The sequence below is a fragment of the Gossypium hirsutum genome, chromosome D03 (assembly GCF_007990345.1).
Source record: "Gossypium hirsutum isolate 1008001.06 chromosome D03, Gossypium_hirsutum_v2.1, whole genome shotgun sequence".
Classification (NCBI taxonomy): domain Eukaryota; kingdom Viridiplantae; phylum Streptophyta; class Magnoliopsida; order Malvales; family Malvaceae; genus Gossypium; species Gossypium hirsutum.
Window position 1 is genome coordinate 17,168,588 of NC_053439.1, and position 26,852 is coordinate 17,195,439.

At 36.0% G+C, this 26,852-nt stretch overlaps 3 protein-coding genes across 7 annotated transcripts; 1 reads left to right on the forward strand and 2 right to left on the reverse strand.

Moving 5' to 3' along the window:
• Positions 1–933: 933 nt before the first annotated feature.
• LOC107903979 (1-aminocyclopropane-1-carboxylate oxidase 5) lies at positions 934–2,578 on the forward strand. Its single transcript, XM_016830216.2, has 3 exons — positions 934–1,335; positions 1,421–1,632; positions 1,711–2,578. The coding sequence occupies exons 1-3, from the start codon at positions 1,234–1,236 to the stop codon at positions 2,306–2,308; spliced, it is 912 nt and encodes a 303-aa protein (XP_016685705.1). The 5' UTR covers positions 934–1,233; the 3' UTR covers positions 2,309–2,578.
• A 974-nt stretch (positions 2,579–3,552) lies between these two features.
• On the reverse strand, positions 3,553–9,543 carry LOC107903980 (NAD kinase 2, chloroplastic). 2 transcript variants are annotated; one of them, XM_016830219.2, is made up of 8 exons: positions 9,211–9,543; positions 6,385–8,307; positions 5,645–5,766; positions 5,423–5,564; positions 5,102–5,326; positions 4,809–4,883; positions 4,600–4,701; positions 3,553–4,040 (listed from the first exon to the last, which is right to left on the reverse strand). In XM_016830219.2, exons 1-8 carry the CDS (start codon positions 9,427–9,429, stop codon positions 3,837–3,839), a joined length of 3,012 nt encoding a protein of 1,003 aa, XP_016685708.2. In that variant the 5' UTR covers positions 9,430–9,543; the 3' UTR covers positions 3,553–3,836. The 2 variants fall into 2 exon arrangements, with proteins under 2 accessions (XP_016685708.2, XP_016685707.2); XM_016830218.2 differs by having other exon boundaries at positions 6,385–8,310; positions 9,211–9,497.
• A 1,161-nt stretch (positions 9,544–10,704) lies between these two features.
• Positions 10,705–17,794, reverse strand: LOC107903981 (DNA topoisomerase 2-binding protein 1). Of its 4 annotated transcripts, XR_005911229.1 has the most exons (18): positions 17,464–17,794; positions 17,315–17,357; positions 17,102–17,223; positions 16,890–16,997; positions 16,049–16,193; positions 15,879–15,970; positions 15,466–15,559; positions 14,841–15,336; positions 14,491–14,633; positions 13,964–14,295; positions 13,149–13,316; positions 12,603–12,893; positions 12,022–12,453; positions 11,886–11,930; positions 11,705–11,790; positions 11,531–11,577; positions 11,352–11,445; positions 11,108–11,158 (listed from the first exon to the last, which is right to left on the reverse strand). XR_005911229.1 is itself a non-coding variant. In XM_016830220.2 (17 exons), the coding sequence occupies exons 1-17, from the start codon at positions 17,650–17,652 to the stop codon at positions 11,081–11,083; spliced, it is 2,958 nt and encodes a 985-aa protein (XP_016685709.2). In that variant the 5' UTR covers positions 17,653–17,792; the 3' UTR covers positions 10,705–11,080. The 4 variants fall into 4 exon arrangements, 3 of the variants coding, with proteins under 3 accessions (XP_016685709.2, XP_040945771.1, XP_016685711.2); XM_016830220.2 differs by lacking the exon at positions 11,531–11,577 and having other exon boundaries at positions 10,705–11,158; positions 17,464–17,792; XM_041089837.1 differs by lacking the exon at positions 11,531–11,577 and having other exon boundaries at positions 10,705–11,158; positions 17,102–17,186; positions 17,464–17,545.
• Positions 17,795–26,852: the final 9,058 nt, after the last annotated feature.

Sequence of the window (26,852 nt, forward strand, 5' to 3'; positions counted from 1 at the left end):
GGTTCTAACTTATGGAAATCGGAGGCTTATTTGGTGAAAATAACACTTTGGGGTTTAATTAATTGAACATGATTTGGGGGACTAATAATTGAATATTTGAAAGAGATGAGAGCTCATCATCTCATTTGTCTCGAAATTTGAAGGATGATTGGTACGTGGCAGCCATACCAATTAGAGTTTAATTGATAAGTAAAAGAGAGATAACTTTGTTTAATGGAGATCACTAAAGAAAATTGGTTTTTAAGTTATGAAATTTGAACAAAACTCATGCTCCCAATCTTCCAATTCTTTCTATTATCAAAATGTAATAATAAAATTATTAGAAATTTCTTTTACTCTCAACAAGTAATACAAATTGAAGGAATCTGAGCATGCTTTTACTAAACTAATCTAAGGGTAAATTATAAAATTAGTCACTAAAATATTAGTAAATTTATATTTTGGGCATTTAACTTTAAAAAATTATAAAATGATCATCAAAATATTCAAAAATTTTATTTAAGTCACTGGACTGCTTTTTTTTTTAAAAAGTTCGGCTAGCGAGCTCCAAGAAACGATTCATCAATTGATACGGTGGATTAGTACCCATCGACAATTAAACAACATACCTTAAATCTAAGTCGAGCTGATGATCAATGTTGGAGATCGAAGAAGAAAATTTTTGAATTTTAACCCGTAGATTCGTGACGTCCAAAGTTATTGTTTCATGAAGAAAAACTGAACTATAAAAGAGAGAGAAAAGGAGAGCTTTCGATTGGTGTATGCGTTGTTAATAGAAAAGGCCATACAACAGTAATTTTAACAATCCAGTGACTTAAATGAAATCTTTCAAATAATTTAGTGATCATTTTGTAACTTTTTGAAGTTGAGTGACCAAAACATAAACTTACTAATAGTTTAATAAACTTGGGTTTAGTTTACCCATTAATTAATTATCCATAGTTTCACCGTCCCATGGCTCACTCCAACGGCTACTTCGAGAAGCAGGAAAAAGAAAAACAATAAAAAATAAAAAGGTTGACAAATCCATAATGGCGGGAAAGCTTGGTTGTGATTTGCTATAAATAGGGCCAATCCTCTTCCCTTTCTCAACCACAATTAACTGCAAACTTTGCTAACCATTCCCCCACTACTACTCATTAGCTTTTCTTCTTCTTCTTCTTCTTCTTCTTCTTCTTCTTCTTCTTCTTCTTCTTCTTCTTCTTCTTCTTTTTGTATTTGTTTTAGTCTTCAATGGCAATTCCAGTGGTTGATTTCTCTAAGCTCAATGGTGAGGATAGGGCCAAAACAATGGCTCAGATTGCAAATGCATGCCAAGAATGGGGTTTTTTTCAGGTACCCTTTTCTTATCTCTAACTGTATTATAGGAATTAAGATTGTAAAATGATGCAATTATACATATATATATTTGGTGGTGCAGCTGGTGAACCATGGCATCCCAGTGGAGTTGCTGGAGAGGGTGAAGAAGGTCTCATCAGAGTTTTATAAGGGAGAGAGGGAGGAGAATTTCAACAAGTCAAAGGAGGTAGACTTATTGGATGAGAGTAGTGAAAAGTTGGAGAATGTGGATTGGGAAGATGTTATCACTCTCTTGGATGATAATGAATGGCCATCCAAAACTCCTGGCTTCCAGTAAGCTAATTCATATTCATTAATTTGATTGAATATATATATGTATATGGTCTAACTAGTTGTTGATGTTTATGACAGGGAAACCATGAAGGAATACAGGTTTGAGTTGAAGAAATTGGCAGAAAAGGTGATGCAAGTTATGGATGAAAACTTGGGATTACCGAAGGGATACATAAGGAAGGCACTCAATGATGGAGATGGTGATAATGCCTTCTTTGGCACCAAGGTTAGCCACTACCCACCATGTCCTCACCCTGAGAGGGTGAAGGGTCTTCGAGCCCACACAGACGCTGGTGGCGTCATTTTACTCTTCCAAGACGACAAGGTGGGGGGACTTCAAGTCTTGAAAGATGGAGAATGGATTGATGTCCAGCCCTTGCCTAACACCATTGTCATCAACACAGGTGATCAGATTGAGGTCCTCAGCAATGGCCGCTACAAGAGTGCTTGGCACCGAGTCCTGAGCCCCGTCCATGGGATCAGGAGATCCATTGCTTCATTTTACAATCCAAGTCTGAAAGCCACCATTGCTCCTGCACCACAGTTGGTGGAAAAAACAAACCAACAAGTGGAACAAACTTATCCCAAGTTTGTTTTTGGGGATTATATGTCTGTTTATGTTCAGCAGAAGTTCCTTCCCAAGGAACCAAGGTTCCAAGCTGTAAGGGCAGTGTAATACCAAGAAGAAGCTCAAAACCATGAATGATGTTTTTGACTGAAAGAGTAGAGCCCTTTCTTTCCTGGAAAATAAAATTGCAGGGAAGGATATGAAGAGCTCAAGTCAGTATACAAAGTTACTAGGGTGTTTGTTTGTTTGTTTGTTGTGTTTTTTACTTTTTTTTCTTTTCCTTTTTTGGTTGGAGTTTGTGGTGATGAACATGATGAGATGCTCGATCAAATTGCTAAAGTTGGGTGTGTAAATTTGAATCACATATATATTTTATTATGAATTTTCTACTCTTTTATTTTACGAAACAGCTGAGCTTTTGACTTCTTAAAAGTATATTTTTATATTATACATCAGCAGTGCTTGTCGTCCATTTTTATTCCGATTTTCTTCTGTTTCCCTTTATTTTAATATTTAACATTACTTCAGTGAGAACAGGTGCCTCCCTAGAACATGCTCCACATGCATCTCCATACACAATATAGAAAAAGAAGAAAAATCTTTCTGGTTTTTTTTATATAGAACTGGAGTGCATGTTCTGTTCCTATAGAAGAAAAGGAACAAAAACTTTTATCAATCTAATCTCAGATTTTCTGGTTACATTATAAAAATGGAAGACAAAAACACCGAAACATTATTAAATATATGGTGGATGCTTTTCACTGTTTTTTTCAGTCCATTGGCCAGAATATTGATCAGGCAGCAAGATGACATGAAATCCAAGTATATGCCTATAGTCCTTGTAAACTTAGGTGCCTTTATCTGTTTTTATCATTCATAAGTAGTAGAGATAGAAAGCCCTATCAAACATGCATCAATCTCAGTCACTAACAAAGTCATCATATCATATGTCATAAAGCGGAGCTCTGCGTGGACCTTGGGATTATTTTCAACATCAGGAGAACTTGCTCTATAACTTTATACATACTACTACCAGAAAGTAACAGAGAAATACAGGACAGGGGCGAAACTGTGCCCCTAAAATGAAAAATTTTCTATTTAGGTCCTTTAAATTTTTTAAAATTTTAAATTAATAAAGGTAAAATTACATTTTGACCCCCCTAAAAATATAAAAATTTAATTTAATCTTTTAAAAATTATAAAGATATAGGCTATTAAAATGGTGAAATTATATTTTTACTATTGTAAAAATTATAATTTAATTTCGACCCCCTAAAAAAATTTTCTAGTTTCGCCCTTAAGGATAACTTACAGCCTTGATACAGAACACTAACTGATTAGATTCTTTCACAAAATAAAATACTATGAGATCTTTCTTTATTATTATTCAAAGCTGTTGTGAGTACCGTATCTGACAGTATTTGTACAATCTAAGGGTAAAAATTGACCAACACTACTTTTGTGGGGAAGCATATGTTGGTAATGAATAGCATTTCACTCTTTGTATATTAAACTCTTTTTTTCTTTTTCTTTTTTTTCTTTTTCTTTTTTTTTCTCTTTCCAAGTTATAATTTTATATCTGTACATCAATTTACATGAAGGTTCAACCTACCTTGAGAATGAAGCTGTGGGGGCCTTAGAGGGCTTTTTGATCCAATCTCTCATTCCAGTTAAGGCAGCGAATCAAGCTGTGGAACCAATCACCTGTTTGGTCAGATTTATTGACAGTTGGAAGGGGGTGCTGGCTCATAGATATTCTGACAGAGTGCCCTCGAGAGAGTTGTTGCCTTCTCTTCCCATCGAAAGAAACCCATGCGTTACTTCGAGCGTCATCAGGGATCTGTGAAACCAACAACAGCAATGTTCCAATGCTTTATGTAGTGTACATAAAAAAAGGTCACGTAGATAAGAAATTTCCTTCAGATTCCAATACAGTGATGTCATCTCGAAAAACTTATTCGTTACAATTTTTTTATGCTTGGTTTAGTAACAAGTGACCTCAGCTTGTGCAAAAGAAACCCACAACTCTCCACCAAGCTACAAATTTTATGGCAAGATGGGAAGCAGTTTCAGAAATACAACCGCAAACCTAAACCCTAAACTTTAAACCTGAAAAACTAAGATTAGCATATCAAAGAACATAAATTTATTCCTTCCCCATCGACATCTTTAGATGAGCAATGAACCATAATGCACAACAAAATTGGTAATGATTTTTTTTCTAATATATAACATGAGAAATAACATGTCCATCAAAGAAGTAGACTGTTAACCTCGTTTGACCAATTAAAGAAAAAAAACAGTATCCTAGTTTAAAGAAGAATTCCACCAGATTCTTATTAGATGAAGAAAAGTTCTACTACAATGAACTATGAATGGTCATATATGAATAATTTTACCTTCAACTCAAGCTTTGCAGAATCTGGAAGTATGACTGGTCTAAATGAGAGGGAATGAGGGCAGATAGGCGTAAAAAGCATGCAAGGAACATTTGGATGAACCTGCATTAGCAATGGTATGTTGTTACTTGCAAAATAACCATGATTCAAAATGGTCTATATAGAATAAACCTCATATGTATCTCTGAAAACTTGAAAGGACAACCCACCATGGAACCTCCAGCAGCTGTAGAGTAAGCAGTACTTCCAGTAGGTGTAGCTACTATGACTCCATCACCTTGCACCTAAAGGCATATTTTAAGTTAAATAAAAGCATGGGAAAGCAACAAAAGATTTGAACACCTCTAGAGCTATATGAGAGAAGATATTTTAACAGTCACAACCTAGAATAAACTAAGACTTTGTCGGTAACAACAGGTGTGACAGCTAGAACTCACTTGTATCTGACAATGGAGGCTAAATTTTCTTTTTCCTTTCTTTTCATAGAAAATAATTAACTAACCTTTGTTATAAGTCGGTCATGCTCATAACATTCAACCTTAGAAAGGTATGGATTAGAACCACGGTCAACAACAACCTCATTTAGGACATCAAATACTTTTCCTGGAACTGCTTTACCATTTCGAAAAATCTCACATCGTAGGCGCATTCTAAGAGTTATATAAACACCATCTGCTGTATTGTTACCATGGATGACCTGTTTCAAGTCTTCCCTGTAGTCTTCAAACTATCTCAATCAAAAAAGGCGGAAAAAAGTTAAACAAATTGGAAATTGTAAGGACATCCAATATCCAAAACAAAGATCACATACTGAGTAACTTACCGTGTGGGAAGTGAGAAATCCAAGAGATCCAAGATTAAATGATACAACAGGTGGCACAGCACCTCTAAATAAATTTGATGCATGCAATATAACCCCATCTCCACCCAAGCACGCCACGAAATCAACCCTCTCATGCAGATCACTTCATAAGAGCATAAAACAAGTAGGATTCCAATCAGGTTTATTATCAACTCCGTGGGAAAAAAAAATCATAAAGTATACCTGGTATCTTGACTATAAAAGGTTTGAACAAATCCAAATCCAGGGATTCTAGCAAATATGTCATGGACATCAGGTTCAACAAGGACATTCATGTTCTCTTGATAATGCAAGAAAGAAGAAACCTGCACATCAGACAAAATATATATATTTAGAATTGCTAAGATCAAACAAGCGACTTTATATGCTATCAAATGCAGATAAAAAAGAGATGCATTTCCAGCTGGCAGTTCAAGAAACTATCATTGCAAGTTAGACTTGGAGGATGTTTCTTCATTGTGCTTTAGACTGGCTTCCTACCAGATGTTATCCCCACTTTACCTTCAACAAGTCACAAGTTCAAATCACCAGCTCTGTCCCTCCCCCACCCATACACACCTCTCCTTACTAATTCCAGCACTAAATACAGAAATCGTTTAAGAAGTTCCTGATAATTGGAGTAATCAATGCAGCAACAACAGCAACAGGACTTAAAATTGAACCAAATCAAATAAGACCCTAATAAGTGAAACATTTCAAGCATGTACACTTGAGGGCTATATATGTCTATACTCTGCATCATCAAAATGCACATAAACCATAACTGATGATCTCAGTGTGATTCAATTTCAGATTATACAACCATATACACAGACAGAAATGAAAACTTATTGGAATAGGAACATTCTGGTAAGTTATCAAAGTGCAGGGAAGCAATTATTGGCATTACAAACAATTTAACAAATAATAGCTTCAAATGCTACCTCTTTGGCTTCTTGCATTAGTTCAGGCCCCAGCTTCTTTAACAGTAATACAGTCTTTGGTGTAGACTTCCACATAAGCATCTGTTGCTGGGTGCTAGGATGAGTGAATGCCAATGAGGATTCAGTCACCTTCTCCCTGGTACAAGAGAACCCATCCGTCCGCACTAAAAACATCTCGGCTTTCTTCCTTGACTGCACTCTTACGACACCAGTAGCAGAAGCACACATATTTCCCTCCATTGACCCCAATTCGTCATCACTTGAATATGAGGAGGCCTTACCATTGCTATTCTCACTCTTGCTAGACAAGGTAGATGTGCGCTTACTGAAATTACCATCTAAAGTAGCAACTTTGGTTTCAGTCATGGAATGTCCTTGAAGAGATCCATTCATATTTGGGCTACTAGAAGCATAACTAGAACCATTCATGTACTTCCCACTGCCAGCAGCGGTGATCTTATGCTCTTTAGATGGACTTTTATTACTGAATATTCCATCAGAATTTCTTGTCCCTCCAAGCGATGATTCAGTGTTAGCACGAACAACCTCATTTCCCCATGTTTCTGTAATAGAAGTCTCTCTTGGAACAGGTTCCAATCTTTTGAGCTGATGATTTAAATACGATGCAGGAGAAATCTTTTTACACCTCAGAAACCAAGACATCTCTTTTCTGGAGAAAACATTGCAAGGAGGAATCTGAGCGTTTAGAGGATCTGCAGTCTCATAGATGTTAATTACTGCTCCTTCTGCATCGACTGCTTCCCCAGGAGTCATAACTTGGCTGGAAACAAGGTCAATGTCAGTCCCACAAATTTTGTGATCTTCTTTATCATCTGAGGAGGCTTCTTTCTGATGTGCTCCATTCGAACTATGTATCACATTCGAAGTCTCTTGCAATAACTCATTTGTCTCTTGTAACTTGAGCTTTTCTTCAGTACTAGAAGATGCCTGATGATCTCTTGATCCATTTGCATCTTGTGATAATCTATCACTTGCTAACTGAGATGCAAAGCGAGTCATGTACTGCCGCCATCTAGAGACCATTGCAGAAGTTCTCCATACTCCTTCCTTACTATGGAGATAGATGGGCCTTTTGTTACAATCTGAAACTAAAGATGCAAACTTCTCAACCTGTTCCATTGAAGGTGCAGTTCCAACCTCCACTGGAAATCTTATAAATTCAACTTTCCCAGATGAAATAGCATCATTCATGGCAGCTTGATAAAAGTTATCCTTAATAGTCTCAGCTCTTAGATCAACAATGGTTTTAAATCCTCTGTCAACCAACCATGTCAGACCTTCCTCTGTCACTTGACCACCCATCCAAAAGGCTATCTGACAATCTTTAGACTCTATCTCTTCTTTGGAGGTGGACAAACAAACAGACAGCCAATTTGCAAACAATGTCTGGCATGGATGGTCATCCTTGCGAGGAAAACCTAAATCATAACAAGCATTTTTCAACCTTTGCAACCTCCTCCAGACATGCAGGCTTCGAGAATCGTCAGGTGTCAAATAATTCTCAAGAGCAACATGTAAGCTCTCACAACACCTCTTCATCTCACTCCTGAAAAGAGCAAGTGGTGGAAGCTTATCCTCCTCCATTACACTTGCATCTGCTGCACGAAAAGTGTTCATAATTGAGGCTCTTCCAGAAAGAACATCTTCTCTTCCTTTATTCAAAAGAGATAGCAAGCACCCTAGCACAGACACAATCTTATCCTCTACTAATGGTTTTTCCTCTGGTGTGAAATCATATGAAACACTACATTCTCCAGTCAATGGATTGCATAAAGTGTCCATCAAAGCAGCATGTAGCCTTTCAGCCGATCTAAAAATTCTACAATAAGCCTCAACTTCTGCAATATCCCCGGGAACTGGACCAATCCAGCGTAACTGTGACACATCGTATGACTGCGCGATCTTCTAATCCAAATAAAGCAATGTCAGATAATGTAAGAAATTTAATATCTCCTCTTTAAAAAGTAAACATTAAAGGAGCAAGGCCAAACAAGCATCATGAAAGAAGAAAAATGTAGCAACTTAACTCATGTACTTGCTACCAGTCATCATCATTATCATCAGACAGAGACGTGGTAGTAAAAAACAAAAAGCCTTGAGAAGGATAATCTTGAGCAATTATTATCGCTGACGAGAATAGAGTTAACTTGCTGGAAGACATAGTTTGATGTCATAATGGAATCTCAATAATCAGTGTATCCAATTTAGTATAAGTTCAATAAATTGCGTAAGAGAATCAAGAGACCTCGTCCTTCTTATAGAGCTATTCTTCATTCATATACTAAAAAATATACCCTAATGAAACATTCAAAAAAAAGTATTGATAGTGTGCCTTTTAACAAACACAATAAACAAAAAAAAAAAAAAGAACAAAACCAGCCAACTCGGTGAAACTAAAGAATCACACGGCTTTCTTTTGGCTGGTATTTTTGAGAAATTGCACAAGCAAGGATCAATACGACAGAAACCCAGCCATTGAGCTCGTTCAAAACATATTTTTTTAAAAATACAAAATAGACAGAAAGGTACTGAAGTTTGAGATGAGTATAGTCCCTAAGGATGCCTAAAACATTATCAACGTATAATTGCAATGTGTTGATCAAAACACCCCAGAATCATATCAGCAGAAACAATAGTATTACAAAGAAATTCGATAACATCAAACCAACACCCTATGCTGGTCATTTCGTCGAACAGTAATTGTTTAAATAACACAGTGAACTTGAAACTGAAATAAGTTGAAAAGAAAAAAGAAAAAAAGATATAAAGGCCAAGTGAAAGAGAACGAAGTGAATGAAAATAAACCTGAGAATCCAAACCCAGATTGAGAGAGAAAGACTTGGATAGCTCCGCCTTTACTACAAGCTTCACCCTTTTCCTTACCACCACTTTACGCTTCAACCCAAACCCAAGAGCCTTGCTGCTTTTGCCATCGATTTTGAAGGGCGAGAAATATCCGGCCACCGGAGACAACCTACTCATGCCGACGATCGCCACGTGGCACGCAGAGAGACATTCCACCATAGGGAAGTTTAGTTTCACTATTTGTTTCTGTTTTTCTTTTATATTTAAAGTTGAAAAGAATAATGTGGATAATGAGAAATAATTTAATTGTTGTGTGGATAATAAAGGAAGAGAAGACCAAAATGTTGAGATTTTGGAGTGATTTTATTGGCTCTTCTTCTGCTTCTGCTGCTTTCTTTTCTTTTTCTTTTTTCTTTTTTTTTTTTTGGTTTTGAATTTCTTGATGTGATGTCTCTACATTTATTTTATTTTATAACATTTAATTCTGATTATTCCTAAATAAATAAATAAAAAGAATTTTAAAATTATGTGTTTAAAATTAATAAAACTTTTGAAACTAATAATAATATACAAAATTAAAATAAATAAATAAAGTTTAGATAAAGATATCATTATAATAAATGTACAACGTGTATAAAAATATAAAACAAAATTTTAATTGATTTTTTTAAATAAGAAAAATATAATAATGTCATTGTAATAATTAACTTATATCTAAGGTTATTTTAGTAATTTTGTTATTGAGTTAATTTATGATACTAACTTAATCAGATAAATAATCTAGTAATTTAATTTAAATAGCATTATGTGTCAAAACTGTCATTTACCTCATAAAATTTTGTTTCATCTTTCGATTGAGTATTTAGGTTATTTTTCCCATTGAATGTATTGATAAAAAAACCAACTTAAACTTGTGGCGTCTGTTGGAATGAAAGATTTTTAATTTTATCAAAATTTTTAAATTTCTAAAAATATAAAGAATTTTAAAATAACTTTTTAATAACTCAAATTCCACCTAAATTTTCAAAATCCTTTTCTTTTAATTAATATAGTTCCAACAATAAAACAGAATAAAATAAAAAATCCGAACTTTAAAATGCAATGTTAATTTCATTCTTATATATATTTACTATTTTATATTATTAAAATAATTATATATTTTAATCAACATAATGATTGCATACTTTTTATATGTTAAATTATTTTCTCCTTTTGTAATTTTTTTTTTAATTTAGGAAACCAGTGACCTAAGTTTTCTTCAAAAATTATTTATCAAAACAAAATAATCATAAATACTAACATTTTACAATAATGTATTTTAAAATACTAACATTTTGAAAATGTCCAAAATCTTAAAATTGCCCGTTTTGAAAGCATTATTTTTAAATTGCATTTTACACGAATTATAAATATAAATTTATATAAATATAAAATATCTTAAATACAATTCTGACATGAAAAAAATACACAAGCACATGGATACACGAATCAACAGGTCTTAATACTCGGTCATTTTGAAGTTTCCATCAGAGCATCAAATCATAAAGTTAACATAGTTGAAAAAAATTCAAAAAAAAAAAAACAATTATAGAATACACAAAATTAGCACAATGTTTATCCACAGCGAAAATTGATTTACAGGCTCAAAATTACAAGCATATATAAGTGTTACAATTTCCATAACATTATCTCCCCCTTCAGAACTTACATACATAACACACACACATATATATATGCATGTATTTATGTATATAAGCTGATGGCTTCATAACTTGATTGATGCATAGTAAGGCCTGAAAGCAGTATACCTGAGTGGCTGAGTTTAAACCATCAAGTTGCATCTGGTAGGCAAAGGCGGGCCTGAGTGCTTTCAAGTCATGCTACTTCGGGTCCGAACTCGGTCTATAAGCATTTGCCTGCCTGACAAATCTTCTTCGTAACCCACAACCTGCATTTTCCAAATAATTGATAGATGAAGAGGCTTCAGCCTGAAAGTTGGGATTACTAATCATAGATGATTTACAGATTTAAAATTCATTAAACTGTTGAAGCATATGTTGCTCCCACTTTTCATTTTTCTCGATCGAGTCTGAATAACATAGGATGGAAATGGAACTTCTTAGACAAGTAAGATCTGAAACCTGAGACTCTGTTTGCGTTTCACTGAAACCACCATATAGGCTTCCCGCATTCACATCTCTGGAATGACTGCTGATTTCATCTTTTCTCACATTCCTGGAAAGAAAAAAAAATTAGGTCAATGGGAGATGAGAATGAAATGATTTTTGCTTGCTATAATGAAATATAATTCCCCACTGGCCTTGCAATTGTCCCAAAATTCAGTAGGTTCTTTCTTGATTAAGCTTTCTGGCAAATGCAAGGCAGTCAACTAAAGTTCAGATATTAATACTTTACTTTTTTTGGTTCAACTAAGACAGTAATATTAAAATGTTAAAAGGGAGAGCAATTATTTGGTAATCGTATAACATGGTACCGGTTTAACCAGTGTCGAGATAACCCAATAACAGAATGAGAATCGGTATGATCTTGACGAAGGCCAGTACAATCAGATAAAAATACCTGCTCCACATCAAGGATTGATAACATAAAGAAACTTATATAAGAGATAAAGAGTAGACATCTAGACATTGAAAACTCAACAAATACAAGGATACACTTCTGTCACACCCATTCCTCTCTGGTGACTTCTGATCATGAATCTTGAAAAGAAGCATAGATAATTGAGTCAGCCAACCAGCTATCTTGAACAATAAAACAATTAGGTGATACAGTTAGAGGAACAATATTCACCTTACTAGTTTGCTCCAGTAAGTCTATAACAGTATCTACATCAGGCAAAACTTGAGCAGCTTCACCTGCATTTTTTAATTTGTTGTTTCCAGTAGAATTTTCATTCAGAAAAGGCTCGCATAAATGCACTCGAGAAGCAAGCAGATCATTCTGGTCATCATCTTCTAAGTGCCTTGCCCTTTTAAAATGATCATTTGATTGTTCGGCCTCATCTCTAGAGCCATCATTTCTATCACCAGTAATGCTTCCCATTTTAACACCAAGATCTTGTGTTCTCAGACCCTGAGGTTGACTTGTAAACTGAGAGGGAACATCTACAGCAATCATTTTAGCAGCTTGAGTCGGAAACTGGCTCACAGTGCATAATCCTGCTTCTTGGTCTTGAGCAGTAACTTCTTTAGGGCAAAATGGATCCAGAGATACTACTTTATTCTACGAGATTTAAATTGAACACATGAATTTTGTTGATCTTATCATTTCTAAGGAAAAACAACAAAAATTCAGGGCAGACATGATTGGAAATGCATAACTGCGCAGATGAGCGCAGAGAGAGAGAGAGAGAGAAAGAATCAGAACCTTACCTGCCTTAAACATTCATAAATCCACTCTGATGTAACTGACCGTATTCCCCATTTACAAGCAGCCTCATATTTCGGTCCACTAGTAAACTTACACAACAAATGAGTCACCTTTTTTGTAAGTTTTTCCACAAACTTAGCTCCAAGAATAAAACATAGATTTCTTAATAGCAATCTATCCTTCTCTTCATATTGTGAAACACAAAAGCGGAAGTTTTTGAACCCAGGAAATGGAATTTGACAGGGAAGTGGCGAATAGAGAATATGTCTTCCAACATCCAGCAAGCATCCATCCTAGAATACCAGTTCTCCATCAGCATTGACAAGATTATGAAAACACATATAATCCAACCAGATATTATTCAGACCCAATTACTACTTTCAGTTAAAAGAAATATCAATGCATGATGGTTTAGAGTAAAGAAGAAACCAAAGGAAGCAGCAGTGGTAGCTGTAGCAACAGTATTAGACAAGTACACATATTGTACTATGCACTATATGTAACCAGAAAAAGGCATATCATGACCAAAGAGGAAGTTTTAAGCATACCTCTAAACAAGACCTGACCCAGTGAGTAGAAACATAAGTAATCTGGGAATCAGCAATACAACTGGGTATCACACCATGACACTCAATAATAAAATTCACATTCTTTTTCACTTGATCCTCAACAACCTGTCCACCGCCTTGATCCACCCATTCAACAATTTCAGCTCTCTGGCAGAAGAAATTGAAAGAATATTAAGGAGGAAATAGCACTAGAAACAGTAACCATCAGAACTAAGATAGATAGCAATACATAGAGCCAACGTAAGAAATATATCAGATACAAATAAATACGACATGCTAAAACAGTTCAAAAGCAGTTAAATATCTGAGATGTTAGACAGCAACAACACGGGGGTTTTAAATGGTTATCAAATCATTGTTATGGGCAGGTGCCTCTTACTTTGAGGCAGGGGCTTTAGTTACAAGATTAGGGCATCCCAAATTGACCAATGGAAAATAAATTGCCCTTTGTTCCTCCAGAGCCCTTCTCCAGTCTAAAATTTTAGTTACAGGGAAAACAAGGCAATTCCCTTCTTCAGTTGGGTGAGTCAGTTGCTAGGCCAAAAAAAATCTCAACAAGGAGGATGGATTCAGGTGGTTATTTTAGCAAGCATAAAGTCTTTTGGCAACTTTCAAGCATCCTGTTGCATACTTATGGTGAGTGTAGTACTAGTAAAATTTTTGCCAAGTTTACTTGAGTATATTTCTTCTTGAAAGTCATATGTCCATATCAACGTTTTCAAGTTGAACCATCTCAAAAATTCACAACCAAATACTCATGCAGGGTCAAAATATTCATAGCGCAAGATTCTTACCCTATCTTCAGGAAAGGAAACTGAAAAACAAAATGTTTTCCCCTTAAATACAGCTGATGAAATCCCATTCTTAGGATTTTGGACTACAGAGTCAGATTGCTGCTTCTGCCAAAAATTACTTGTACTATTTATTGTAGGAAGTAGACCTTGCTTGGATGATCCTACAGTAGCTTTCAAACAGCTTCCCCCATTCATGTTGATTTTAGGTTTATCATCTAGACTTTTCCCAAATGATGAAGGCATTCCAGTTCCAGAGTTTGTAGGAACTGAGGATTTACTTTGATTTGAATTGATAATTCCCGTCACTGCTCCTCTGACAGAGTGCGCAGAATCTGTCCAAGCATGATGATCAGTTAAACGCATGAAAAATAATTCATACCAGAAGCTATAAAGAACTTACTGACGATACCTGTTAATTCCAGAACAAGATCTCTATCTTTTTATTGTAAGAGAATGTCAAAAACAAAATACATCCAGCATGAACATGAATTCAAGATGAAGACTGATTTCAGAGAATAATTGGCAACCTTTAGGAAGAAGTAAGTCGTATGCAACATGCCTCTGATGAACGGGGATTTCTTTCTTTTGACGATCACAGTCCTCAAGCCAGCTGGTCTTTACCACATGGATAACACCTGAAGCAGCAATGCTTCGTACCTCTTTCTTTTCCCTAGACAAAAGGACAAACATACGAAAGAGAAAGCTTTATGAAAACAGGGGGAAACAGTCAATGTAACAAATGTATCAGTACATTGAGGCCAGAAGATGAAAACCCATAGCTTGCAAAGCACAATTTGGAAAGAACTCAAAGGAAGAAACTCATGGGAGAAAAAAAAAAACTCACAACATTGTTTGCACAAAAAGAAGAAATACTTACAATTCAGATGGTGCCCCAACAACTATGTGCGTCAATTTTTCATTACATGACATATACCGGGATGCACCACCTCTACGCACCATGGTAACCAGCTTACGCATTTCAGAAGCTTCAAAGCCTACAAGTGAAATTTTACAATCTGACAAGTATAGATCATTATCTTCAGATTGAGAATCATTGGCAACACAACCATCAAGCTTTGTTTCAGTAGAGGGCTTCAAATTTGGTGCTTCACCACCATCCTCTTCAAAAATGGCCTGAGCATCTGATAACACAGAAGGTGTATTCTGAGAATGAGCAGCTTCAAGATCTGGATCTCCCAATCCGGTAGAAGGCACTGTGGACATATTAAATTCAGGAACCACCAAGGAGGTTGCAGACACTGAACTTGCCCTAAACTTGTCTTGACTATGCTGTGCTGACAAGGAACCACTCACACTTTTCTTTGAAGATGCACTGCCACCTTGGACAGGATAGGACTCCTCATTAAGGCATGCTATCCACCAGGGACAAAGGATTATTCATGGTCAGATACAATTTGAAGTCATTGATAATACATGGTAGTACAAATACTCCAGATATCATAACTCAGGAATACTAGACATTACTAACAACAAAGCATTACCTCTTCTGGCAATACATTGATCAAACCATTTCCGAACAATGATATGAACGTGACCCCATCTTCGGGCAACTTTATACTTGTCACCTTCAGGAACTTATGGAAAGTCAAGATCACAAATGAATACTCAGAATAGGCCATGGATGGTTATTCTGAGGAGAGGAAAGGATGGAAGTAAAACATTTATTGAGGTGCAACGCATAAACATCAAAAAGATGTAAGAAAATTTGCAAATGGCTCAAGAACTGAATAACATTCCTTGAACAGAAATGAATAGACAACTGAAGTTTAAATAAGTAGATGTAACAGTGATCATAAATTAGAGGTATGTTGCTTGTGGAGTGAAAGTGTAGAACCTAAGAATACGCAACTAATAACAACAATTCTTAGATCTTAAGGAACAATGTAAAGGATATATCACAAATCAAATGTGTGCACTTCTTGGTGAGTTCAGCAGAATATTTTCCACCATTTTGTATGATAAGCTTTTCAATCTCCTTTCGCTCATCTGAGAGGAAGAGAAAATTAGAATTCAATGATTAAGTAGTCTGCCACAAGCAGAACCAATATGATTGACATAATAAACCTGCACGAATTCCGGTAACAGATATTGTCAATCCAGTAAAAGGAAGAACCCTGTATGACTCCTGAGGAACAACACGGTGCTCGCTCCAACACTGATACAACCATTGAATAGTAACAATAGGTTTCTTCAGAACATTTAAAGCCCACTGCACAGACAGAAAATAATTATAAGAATCAGTGATAGTATATAACAAAGTGATGTGCAACCATTAGCTTCTTTCTGATCATATCTTCTCCAAGAAACTCCAAAGACAATTATTCTCAATTTCACAGTCCAATAAAAAGGGTTAATAGAAACTCCAACTCAAAGCCAGATGTGCACAAAATTCAAAAATTTATTACTAAATATTCCACAATGGGAACATTCATTTCCTGCAAGGACTACCAGGATTGTTTTCAAGTTTTTCCTCCCACATGCATGCCGATCTCCAAATATGCGAGGATAGGGATCAAATAGCAGTTTCTTACACCTTCTCACCTAACTCAAGTTGGAAAAGACCTTTAATAATATTATTTTTTTCTGATTTCACTATGATGTATTCTAAGTTCATAAAACCAGCTATCTTTTATGTTGGAATCCCTATAATTAAGGATAGAAATCTTACCTTATTACTAGTAGTTCCCTTGTAAATAGAAACTAATCTCAGTTACTGATTCTTAGGAAATTAGGAATTGTTTCCTTTAAAATAATTATTCCTCTCTTTATAATCTGTAAACTAAAGCAGTAGAAGTCCTAACAATGATGAGTTCATAAAAACACCAATTAAACAATATTTGCACACTTAAACACAACAAATTCAGGCAGCTGAGAGAGAGAATCATTTTACAAGAATCACACGTACCTTATACTTTGCAGCCAAGACGTTCTTTACAATGACGAAGCTAACATCTAGAGATGCTTTAGTATGCAAAACTCCCCCCATGGCTATAACTAATTTTTCAATCTTAACCTACGAGCAAAAATCATCAGAAGAAACCATAGAAACTCGGGGTTCATATAAGTCACCCGAGTAGATAAAAATGAACGCATTTGTATGAACCTTAATTGCAATACCTTCTCATCCATGTCGAAACCGGATGCCAGCACTTTGAGACCGTCCATTGCAAGACAGCAACTAAATCCTTGTTTAGGTAGAGCTCTATTTTCATTTGCACAAGAAATCACACATTGAGGACCTATGACCCAAAAAATAAAACGAAAATAAAAACTCCCATAAATTACCAGCATGGTAAATTTAAGAAGAATTCTACAACTGGAGAACATTACCTATCAAATTACAGCCTTTAGTTCTAAGATCCTCAAATTTCTCCTGAAAAAAAAAAGTAAAATAACTAAATAAAAAAGAAGACATTTAAGAAAGATCCCAAAAATATCGTAAAATGCAACAAAAAATGGAGGGAAAAAGAGGGGAGTACGTGATCGAAGGAGGAGATAACGTGGAAATCATCGGGGCCATTGCGAGAAGGGTCGCTACAGAGGAAGACTTGGGCACCGTTATCCTTGAGAACGCCGTGAAGCTTGTCGAATACTTCGGGAGGGACGAGGTTTCGCGACATGAAGACGTTCGATCCCATGAACGCTTTTGCCTTCGTCGTCATCATCATCTCCACTTGATTCCTCAACCTTTATCCCTGAAATTTTGTCAATGATAACTGGCGAGGGTTGAACTTGACGAGTGTTGGACTTAGGGACTGTGGGAATGGTGGTAGTGTTGGTATGTTTGCAACTTCTGAAATTGGGGAAAAATATTTGGAAGGGCTGAAAAAAAACCGCCAAGAAAATTGGGAAAAAAAAAAAAAGCTCCAAACCATTTTTTGGCCATTTTACCAAAAAAACCCTTTTTTTTGTAAAATTTACCGAAATAGGCCACTTTTTTAATTATTTACCGGAATGGGCCATTTCCGCGAAATCGCTGCCACGTAAGCGCGATGTCAGGGTACATGACAGATCATCGCGTCCACGTCAGCGTGACCTGCTGACGTGGAAGGAAATCGCTTCCTTGAGCTAACGTGGACGCGATGACACGCGCGCGTGAACAGTGGCCCAACGGTCAAAAAGAAGACATTTAAGAAAGATCCCAAAAATATCGTAAAATGCAACAAAAAATGGAGGGAAAAAGAGGGGAGTACGTGATCGAAGGAGGAGATAACGTGGAAATCATCGGGGCCATTGCGAGAAGGGTCGCAACAGAGGAAGACTTGGGCACCGTTATCCTTGAGAACGCCGTGAAGCTTGTCGAATACTTCGGGAGGGACGAGGTTTCACAACATGAAGCCGTTCGATCCCATGAACGTCTTTGCCTTCGTCATCATCATCTTCTCCACTTGATTCCTCAACCTTTATCCTTGAAATTTTGTCAATGATAACTGGTGAGGGTTGAACTTGAAGAGTGTTGGACTTAGGGACTGTGGGAATGGTGGTACTGTTGGTATGTTTGCAACTTTTGAAATTGGGGAAAAATATTTGGTAGGGCTGAAAAAAACCGCTAAGAAAATTGGGGAAAAAAAAGCTCCAAACCATTTTTTGGCCATTTTACCAAAAAAAGCCTTTTTTTTGCAAAATTTACCGAAATGGGCCACTTTTTTAATTATTTACCGGAATGGGCCATTTCCGCGAAATCGCTGCCACGTAAGCGCGATGTTAGGGTACATAACAGATCATCGCGTCTACGTCAGCGCGACCTGCTGACGTGGAAGGAAATCGCGTCCTCAAGGAAGCGATTTCCTTCCACGTCAGCAGGTCGCACTGACGTGGATGCGATCACACGCGTGCGTGAACAGTGGCCCAACGGTCAAAAATTTGGCCGTTGCCCCCCCAACAGTCACAATTTTTTTACTATAAAACCCCCTACCCCTTATTTTTTCACAAACAAATATTCTCTCAATTTCCTTCCAAAATTCTCTCAATTTCCTTCCAAAATTCTCTTAAACTCTCAAATTCCTTCCAAAATCCTCTCAATTTCCTTCAAAAAATCTCTCAAATCCATATTTAATTTCTTTTTCCATTCAATTTCATTTTTTTAAGAAAATTTTAAATATTTTTATTTTTTTAAAAATAATTTTAAAATTTTTAATATTTTCAACAATGGCCGGATCATTGATTCGTCTTGATAGGAATCACATATCGGTGGAGCAAATGAAAATGGTAAGTATTAAATTTAAATTTTAAATTTTATTTAAGATATTTTTATTTATTTATTTTTAGATAATTATTAATTTATTTTTTGTTATAAAAGTCTAAAGATCGGGTATTGGAATGCAATATTCGGAATATGCATGGTCCTCCATCACCGTTAGTAGAGAACTACCTGCAGGAAGCGGGATTTTGGCACGTGGCGACGATAGGCCGGGGATGCAAGTTGGAGCCGAAACTGATCAGTGCGTTAATCGAGAGGTGGAGACCCGAGACGCACACATTTCATCTTCCATGTGGAGAGTGCACTATCACTCTAGAAGATGTCTATCTGCATTTGGGATTACCGGTGGACGGGCACCCAGTCACCGGGTCTGCCCAATCTAGCAATTGGGAGGCGGTGTGCTACGAGCTTTTGGGCGCTGTTCCGGATAAAATGGATGGAGGTAAGGTGGAAATGGGCTAGTTACGTGCCACCTTCCCCGATCTGAATGCAAATTCAACCGAAATTGAAAGAATCCGATATGCTCGATCATACATTCTTCAAATAATTGGAGGCTATCTGATGGCCAACATGTCACGGAGCCGTGTACATCTAAGGTGGCTGCTAAAACTCGTTGATTTTAGAGCAGTCGGTGAATTAAGTTGGGGGTCTGCCGTCTTGGCAACATTATATCGGGAGATGTGCGGGGCGACCAAACCGAGGAGAGCAAAAATCGGAGGTTGCCTGTCACTACTGCAATCATGGGCACGGTTTCGCTTTCCATTTCTACGTCCTCGAGTGAACCACCCATATACATTCCCACTCGTAACGAGGTAAATTTTATATTACATTTTGAAATTGTTATGTAGATTTTGTAAAAATAAAAGTATGCTAAAAATTTATTTAATTAGGTGGAACCATCCGGCAAGTTATCGTAGATTACCGTCTGAACTTGAAGATATACGGCTTCTATTGGAGCAACGGTCGGAAGCAGAAGTAAGTATTATTGCAAATAGATATTTCCATACATTCGCTAGTGGATTGATATTTAGTATTTAGTATTTAGTATTATGTATATAAGTAATATTTCTATCATGTTCATGTAGTTTCAATGGACACCATACGAGGATCCGGCAGTCCGGGCAGTAATCTCGAAAGAGTTTTTACAAAATCCGAATGCTTGGCACGTGAAAGTGGTGTTGATCAACTATGCAACCGTGGAGCCCCACCAGACAAACAGAGTCCTACGACAGTTTGGATGTAGACAACCGATCTCTGCAGACCCTGAGGTGTTTGACGAGCACCACAAAATCGACCTTCGGCTATTAGGTACGGATTGGACTAGATACTGGTCAGAGTACACAGAAATGTGGGAAAATCGGCATGAATATCTACCTACTCCGGAACAAATCATCGTTCTCGAGTTAGCATGCATTCCAGAATACATGTCATGGTTTAGGATCCATGGGAAGCCGTATTTACTTATGCCAGAGGAGAGGTAGCGGCAAATACGTGTCGGAAGGGAAAGGCGCGGGATTCTAAATCCAAGGGGACAAGACTACGATGGCAGCCCCTCAACGAGGCCCAGACATTCACCCGGTTCATCATCAACGGCCATGCAATCACCGTCCCCAACGAGAGCACCGACGCAGTCACCTGACGCAGCAATTCAACAGATGATACCCACGCATTCGCCTTTCCGTATGATGCCAGGTATGTTTCCTAGCCCTTATATGTACACTAACCCATACATGTATCCTTTTCCTAATCCTATGGCAGGTTGGAGCCAAATGCCCGGATCAGCTCCATTTCCTGTAATGCCGAGCGGACCACCGATAACTAGGCCAGTGGTGCAGGAGGGGTCGCAAGGGGGACCGTCGGGGAGCTCTCCTTTTTACCAATCCCCAGCAACGCATGGCTTTCAAACTCCGTCGCCGTTCATGATGCAAACACCTCCACATACACTATTCTTTGAAGGTGGATCATCGTCCCAAGTCCGACAACCAGATGCCGAACCGGAAGAACAACAATCACCACCGGAGGAAGAAAAACCACCGCCGGAAGCTAGAGGAAGGAGGAATCCAACGCGTAACCGTCGACGGCCGCCATGTGGAACCGAATCCCCCGGTCATAAACATTGATTACCGTATTAAAATTTATCATTTGATGTAATGAAATACAAGTTTATGACGATGTAATACACATAGAAATTTTTCCAAGTTATTTTGATATTATTTGATTAAAAACCCTAACCTAATTTAATTTTAATTAAAAACCCTAACCCTAATTTAATTTAATTAAAAACCCTAAACCCCAACCTAATTTAATTTATTTAAAAACCCTAACCTAATTTAATTTTAATTAAAAACCCGAACTTGTACGATCGCGCAACCGGTGTGGTAGATCTGGAAACTCTAACGCATCATCTGCTGACAGATCGACATATGCATGTGGGCTGGAGGTGAGTATGCTCTGAATCGTGGATTTTCTTCATCATCTGCACTCCTATCACCATCTTCACCTTCTGTTGGAATAGGCTCCGGTTCAGAAAATAATCCCACCTCTGCACCATCCGGCCCGGGCTCTTGAGGTGGATCCACATCGGACTCATCTTCTAACCCACAATCATCTGCAGCGTACGACGTCCCCTCACCGGTTGATGTCGTAGGTAGTACGTCATCCCTTCTTCTGGGAATTTGGTAACGTCCCCAATTGGATGTAGATTGCCATCCACTAGAACTTGATGCAATTCCCCAGCTCGTATTTCCAGCGTCAAATGTCGAGCCACCGACGTACATGTCCCATCCACCGACAGAGTGTCTTGGTGGGGATGTGCATTGTAACACCCACTAACCCTTATCCGTCGCCGGACTGGGGTTACGAGGCATTACTGAACAAAACATACCTCAATACAAACGTTCAATAGAATTTAAGAATTTAACATTGATATGCAATTCGTTTGAATACATGTTTAAATCAACTATTTCTAAATCAAAATATAAGCATTGTATATATATATAAATGGAAATATATTAAGCTTAGCCAAATTTTAAGTAAGTATAATTATAAATTCTACTTTAACCTTTTTAAAGCAAAACATAACAATTTGATCCCGTTAAACCATAAGAAAATAAGCCATTTTCGTATGGCTATTAATTTCATATACAATATATCAAAGTACGACTTTCCAAAACAATTATCTAACCTGTACATGCCAAAGTTAAAATTTAAACAGTTTAATACCGAGACAGTAGATAGAGTGATGAACTTGCTGACGATCCTCGAGCTTGAAGCTTGATCTTAAGTCTAAAAATCAGAAAGACATGAACAAACAAAGTAAGCTTTTATAGCTTAGTAAGTCTATAGCATAACAGAAATTATAAAAATAATTATGTAATTTCCTGATACACTTAATGAATTCGCAAATACTATATATGTTAACTATTACATATAGTCAAAAGCATACTTAATTATCAACTCTTAAAACCGAATGTAAATTCACCATAAACATGAATAGCCGAATGCTTATATACATATATGCTTAACAAATATTAGCTCCAAATGTATATACACGTATTATAACTAAATGTATATATGTATTTATCACCTGCATATATCTAAACGCATATATGTGCTTATCGCTTGCACTTCATCGAATGCATATATATATTATTCAAATACATATGCCAAAAGCATATACTTATTCTTATCAACCACATGTGCCGAATGCACATATATATTTTTACTATAATCCACATATGTCGAGTGCATACACATATATATATCCAACAATTTCATGATAACCAACATATATATATACTCACTAAACACAAAGATTCGAACGTTTATATGCTCATCAAATACTTAGAAACAAATGTTCATATATTTATCCATTTTATATAACCAAAATCATATATATACCCAATGCAAATAATCACTTAATATAAACAGATTCACTAGCACTTAGCTTGTTAGGCTTAAAGCCTGATTCAGATCACCAGCACTTAGCCTGCTAGGCTTATAGCCTAATCCAGTTCACCGACACTTAGCCTGCTAGGTTTATAGCCTAATTCAGATCACCGGCACTTAGCCTGCTAGGCTTATAGCCTGATTCAAATCACCGGCACTTAGCCTGCTAGGCTTATAGCCTGATTTAGATCACCGGCACTTAGCCTGCTAGGTTTTAAAACCTGAAAATCTCAATTTCTCATATACAGAATAATTCCTCAAATATTTATTAACAGCAAACACATATTCACCGTAGTCCATGCTCAAACATAAATGAGTTTGCAAATCATATTTTCAATCCAAATCAAGTACTAATAACTTATAATCATATAAATATATATTCGAACCTCATTTATAAAAACATAAACTTTTATGTATTTAATTCAATCTAAAAACTTGTACACAAATGTACATATAGATATATATTCAAACTCCCGTATACATATTTAACATTTATACCTTTTAAATAAAAATTAAAAGCCCATACAAGTATGTTTATTTATATTTGAACCTATATGAATTTATATATATACACATTTTGCCTTTACCTAAGTTCACAACTTATTCATGTATATATAAATATACTTAACTAAATTTAATACAAATAATTTACATGTACTTATGTATACACACCTATTCGAGCATAATATATATATTTGTATCTAAGCTCAATATGAAAACATATTTACGTACATCCATACATATTCAAAACTATATATACATGCTTAACATTCATATCTTATAATATAATCAATACTTAATTATATATATAAATGTTCCATCTCACATATAATCACCTTATTTAAAAAATTTACCTATACAATTACAATATACATATCACTAATCAAACCCAAAGTTTTTTTTTACATATATATATGTATATTCGAAAATCCATGCATACATGAGTATAATATGTACCTTTTATCAAAGCAAGAATTTATACATGTGTTTAGTTTCTCATATTCGAATCTTATGTGTATATATATATATAACCTTCAAACAATCAATTAAATTCAGAACATATTCATATAGGTACATATATAAATATTAATACATTATATATTTATATATATATGCTTTTATAGCATTCTTACTTTAACTTAATTCAAAAATTTATATAAGCATATATATATTCGAACACTTTATACACATATATATACCATTTATAATTCTAATTTATTCAATAAAATTACTTCAAATTAAAGCTCAACAACAACTACAATCGATATACATAAATATATACTAATTTAATATCATTAAATAGCTATTAGACTTACCTCGGATATAGACGGAGACGTTCGACTATTCGACTACTTTTGTTTTTCCCCGATCGAAATTCGACTTCTTTAATTATTGATCTAAATAAATTCAAATTAAACTTATTTAAACATTATTCCATCAAATTTAGCCTAAATTCGCATAAATAGGAAAATTACAATTTTGCCCCTAACATTTTACATTTTTCACAATTTAGTCCTTTTTTTTTGCACAAAACACAAAATATTCCAAATTAATTTTACTATAGTATGGCCGAATACTCCTAATCTCATATAGGTCCTTGCATGTCATTTATTTCACATTCTAGTCCCTCAATTTAATATTTTCTTAATTTAGTCCTTCATACACATTTTTATCAAAAATTACTAATTATAACACGAAAATCTAACAACATATATTTATTTTCCACCTATTAACATCATAAAACTCAAGCATTCATCAATGGCACATTTCAAAATTATCCACAATTCACAAAATTAAGACATGTGTTTTAAAGTATACTAAGCAACGATCTCAGAAACGTAAAAATTATCAAAAGCCAAGCAAAATACATACCAAATTTTAGCTTCCTAACTGCCGAATGTTTAAAACACCAAAGGTGCTCTTTGTTCTTCAATTTTCGGCAAAACAAAGCCAAATGCATGACCACTTTCATGTTTTATTTTATTTAATACATATAAATACCTAATTTACTATTTTAACTTTTATTTATTCATTTAAAATCCACTAACATTTGTCTATAATAGTCCACTCATAATTTATTTGGTATAATATCAACATAAGGACCCCACATTAGAAAAAACCATAGCAATAAAGTACTTTAACAACTAACTAGCCACTTTTACATTTTACGTAATTAAGTCCTTTTATCAAATTAAACACACAAATAGTCAAATTAATTTACGAAAATTTGACACAATCAAATTCAAATATCACAGACACAGAAAATAATACTAAAATATTTTTTTAGACTCGGATTTGTGGTCCCGAAACCACTGTTCTGATTAGGGTCAAAAATTAGGCTGTTACATGCATTCGACACCGCTACTGAACATGGGCTGTTCCGTATTTTGTAACCCGCTAACCGAGTGTCGGCCAGGGGTCGTGTATACATCTCGAACACTGGACGAAAGTACATCAGTTGGCGATGTAAATTGTACATATAACTCAATATAAGTTGCTCCGCTAGCAAGATGAGTCTGCACCATTGCCTCCAAGCTACGAGCACCTTTTATGTTGAACGAGTCATATGTCACTGGATCAACAGAAGAACAAAATCGATACGTGATTGACAGAACTTTCATTGGCATCGTTCCAAAGATTTTACGCCTAATTCTTTTACGAAGTTCTGTCAAATCTATGTTTTGGCTAAATGACATTCGCACCGTATTCTCCGACAAAAAAACAACACCATTCTCGGTGTGGCAAACCTCTCCATCGTAGTAAATAACAGCACTAATACGTTCACTCATTTTGAAACTCTAACTTTCTTAGCCTCTCTAAAATGTTTCTGCTATGACTTATGCATTCTAAGAACATTTTCTACCTAATTTATAGCCTCAGCCCAAACTTACTACTGTAGCAAAATCGCGTCCACGAGGGCGCGATTTGACACTATTTGCTCAGAAACGTGAAAAATAATTATTTCCTACATGACCAACTGTAGCGAAATCGCGTCCACGAGGGTGCGATTTCACAATTTCTTCTCATATAGCATCCTGGTATCAGCGATTTTATACTATTTGCTCAGAAAACGTCAAAAAAATTATTTCTTACATGACCAACTGTACCAAAATTGCGTCCACGAGGGCACGATTTTACAATTTCTTCTTTGATAGCATCCTGGTAGAAGCGATTTTATACTATTTGACCAGAAACGTCAACTCGAAATAATTTTTCCCGGGACCCCTAAACCCTAAAAAGCCTGCACCCTAAACCCTAAAACCCAGAAAAACCCAAACGTAAAATCAACGTCAAAATCGCGTCCCCGAAAACGCGCTATGTGAAGATCATCGCGTCCACTTCAGCGCGACTTGCTGACGTGGAAGGAAATCGCTTCCTTGAGGACGCGATTTCTTTCCACGTCAGCAGGTCGCGCTGACATGGACGCGATGATCTGTCATATACCCTGACATCGCGCTTACGTGGTAGCCATTCCGTGGAAATGGCCCATTCCGATAAATAATTAAAAAAGTGGCCCATTTCGGTAAATTTTGAGAAAAAAGGGCTTTTTTTGGTAAAATGGCCCCATTTTTTAGTTTATATTTTATATATTCAAGGTGAAAAAACATTATATTACTTTTTCTTTTTTGTTACAAATGAACAAATATGAAGGTGGTACAATAGGGGTTTTCAATCGGTTAATTGATCTGAATAAGTATTAATCGAATCCATTAATTTTTT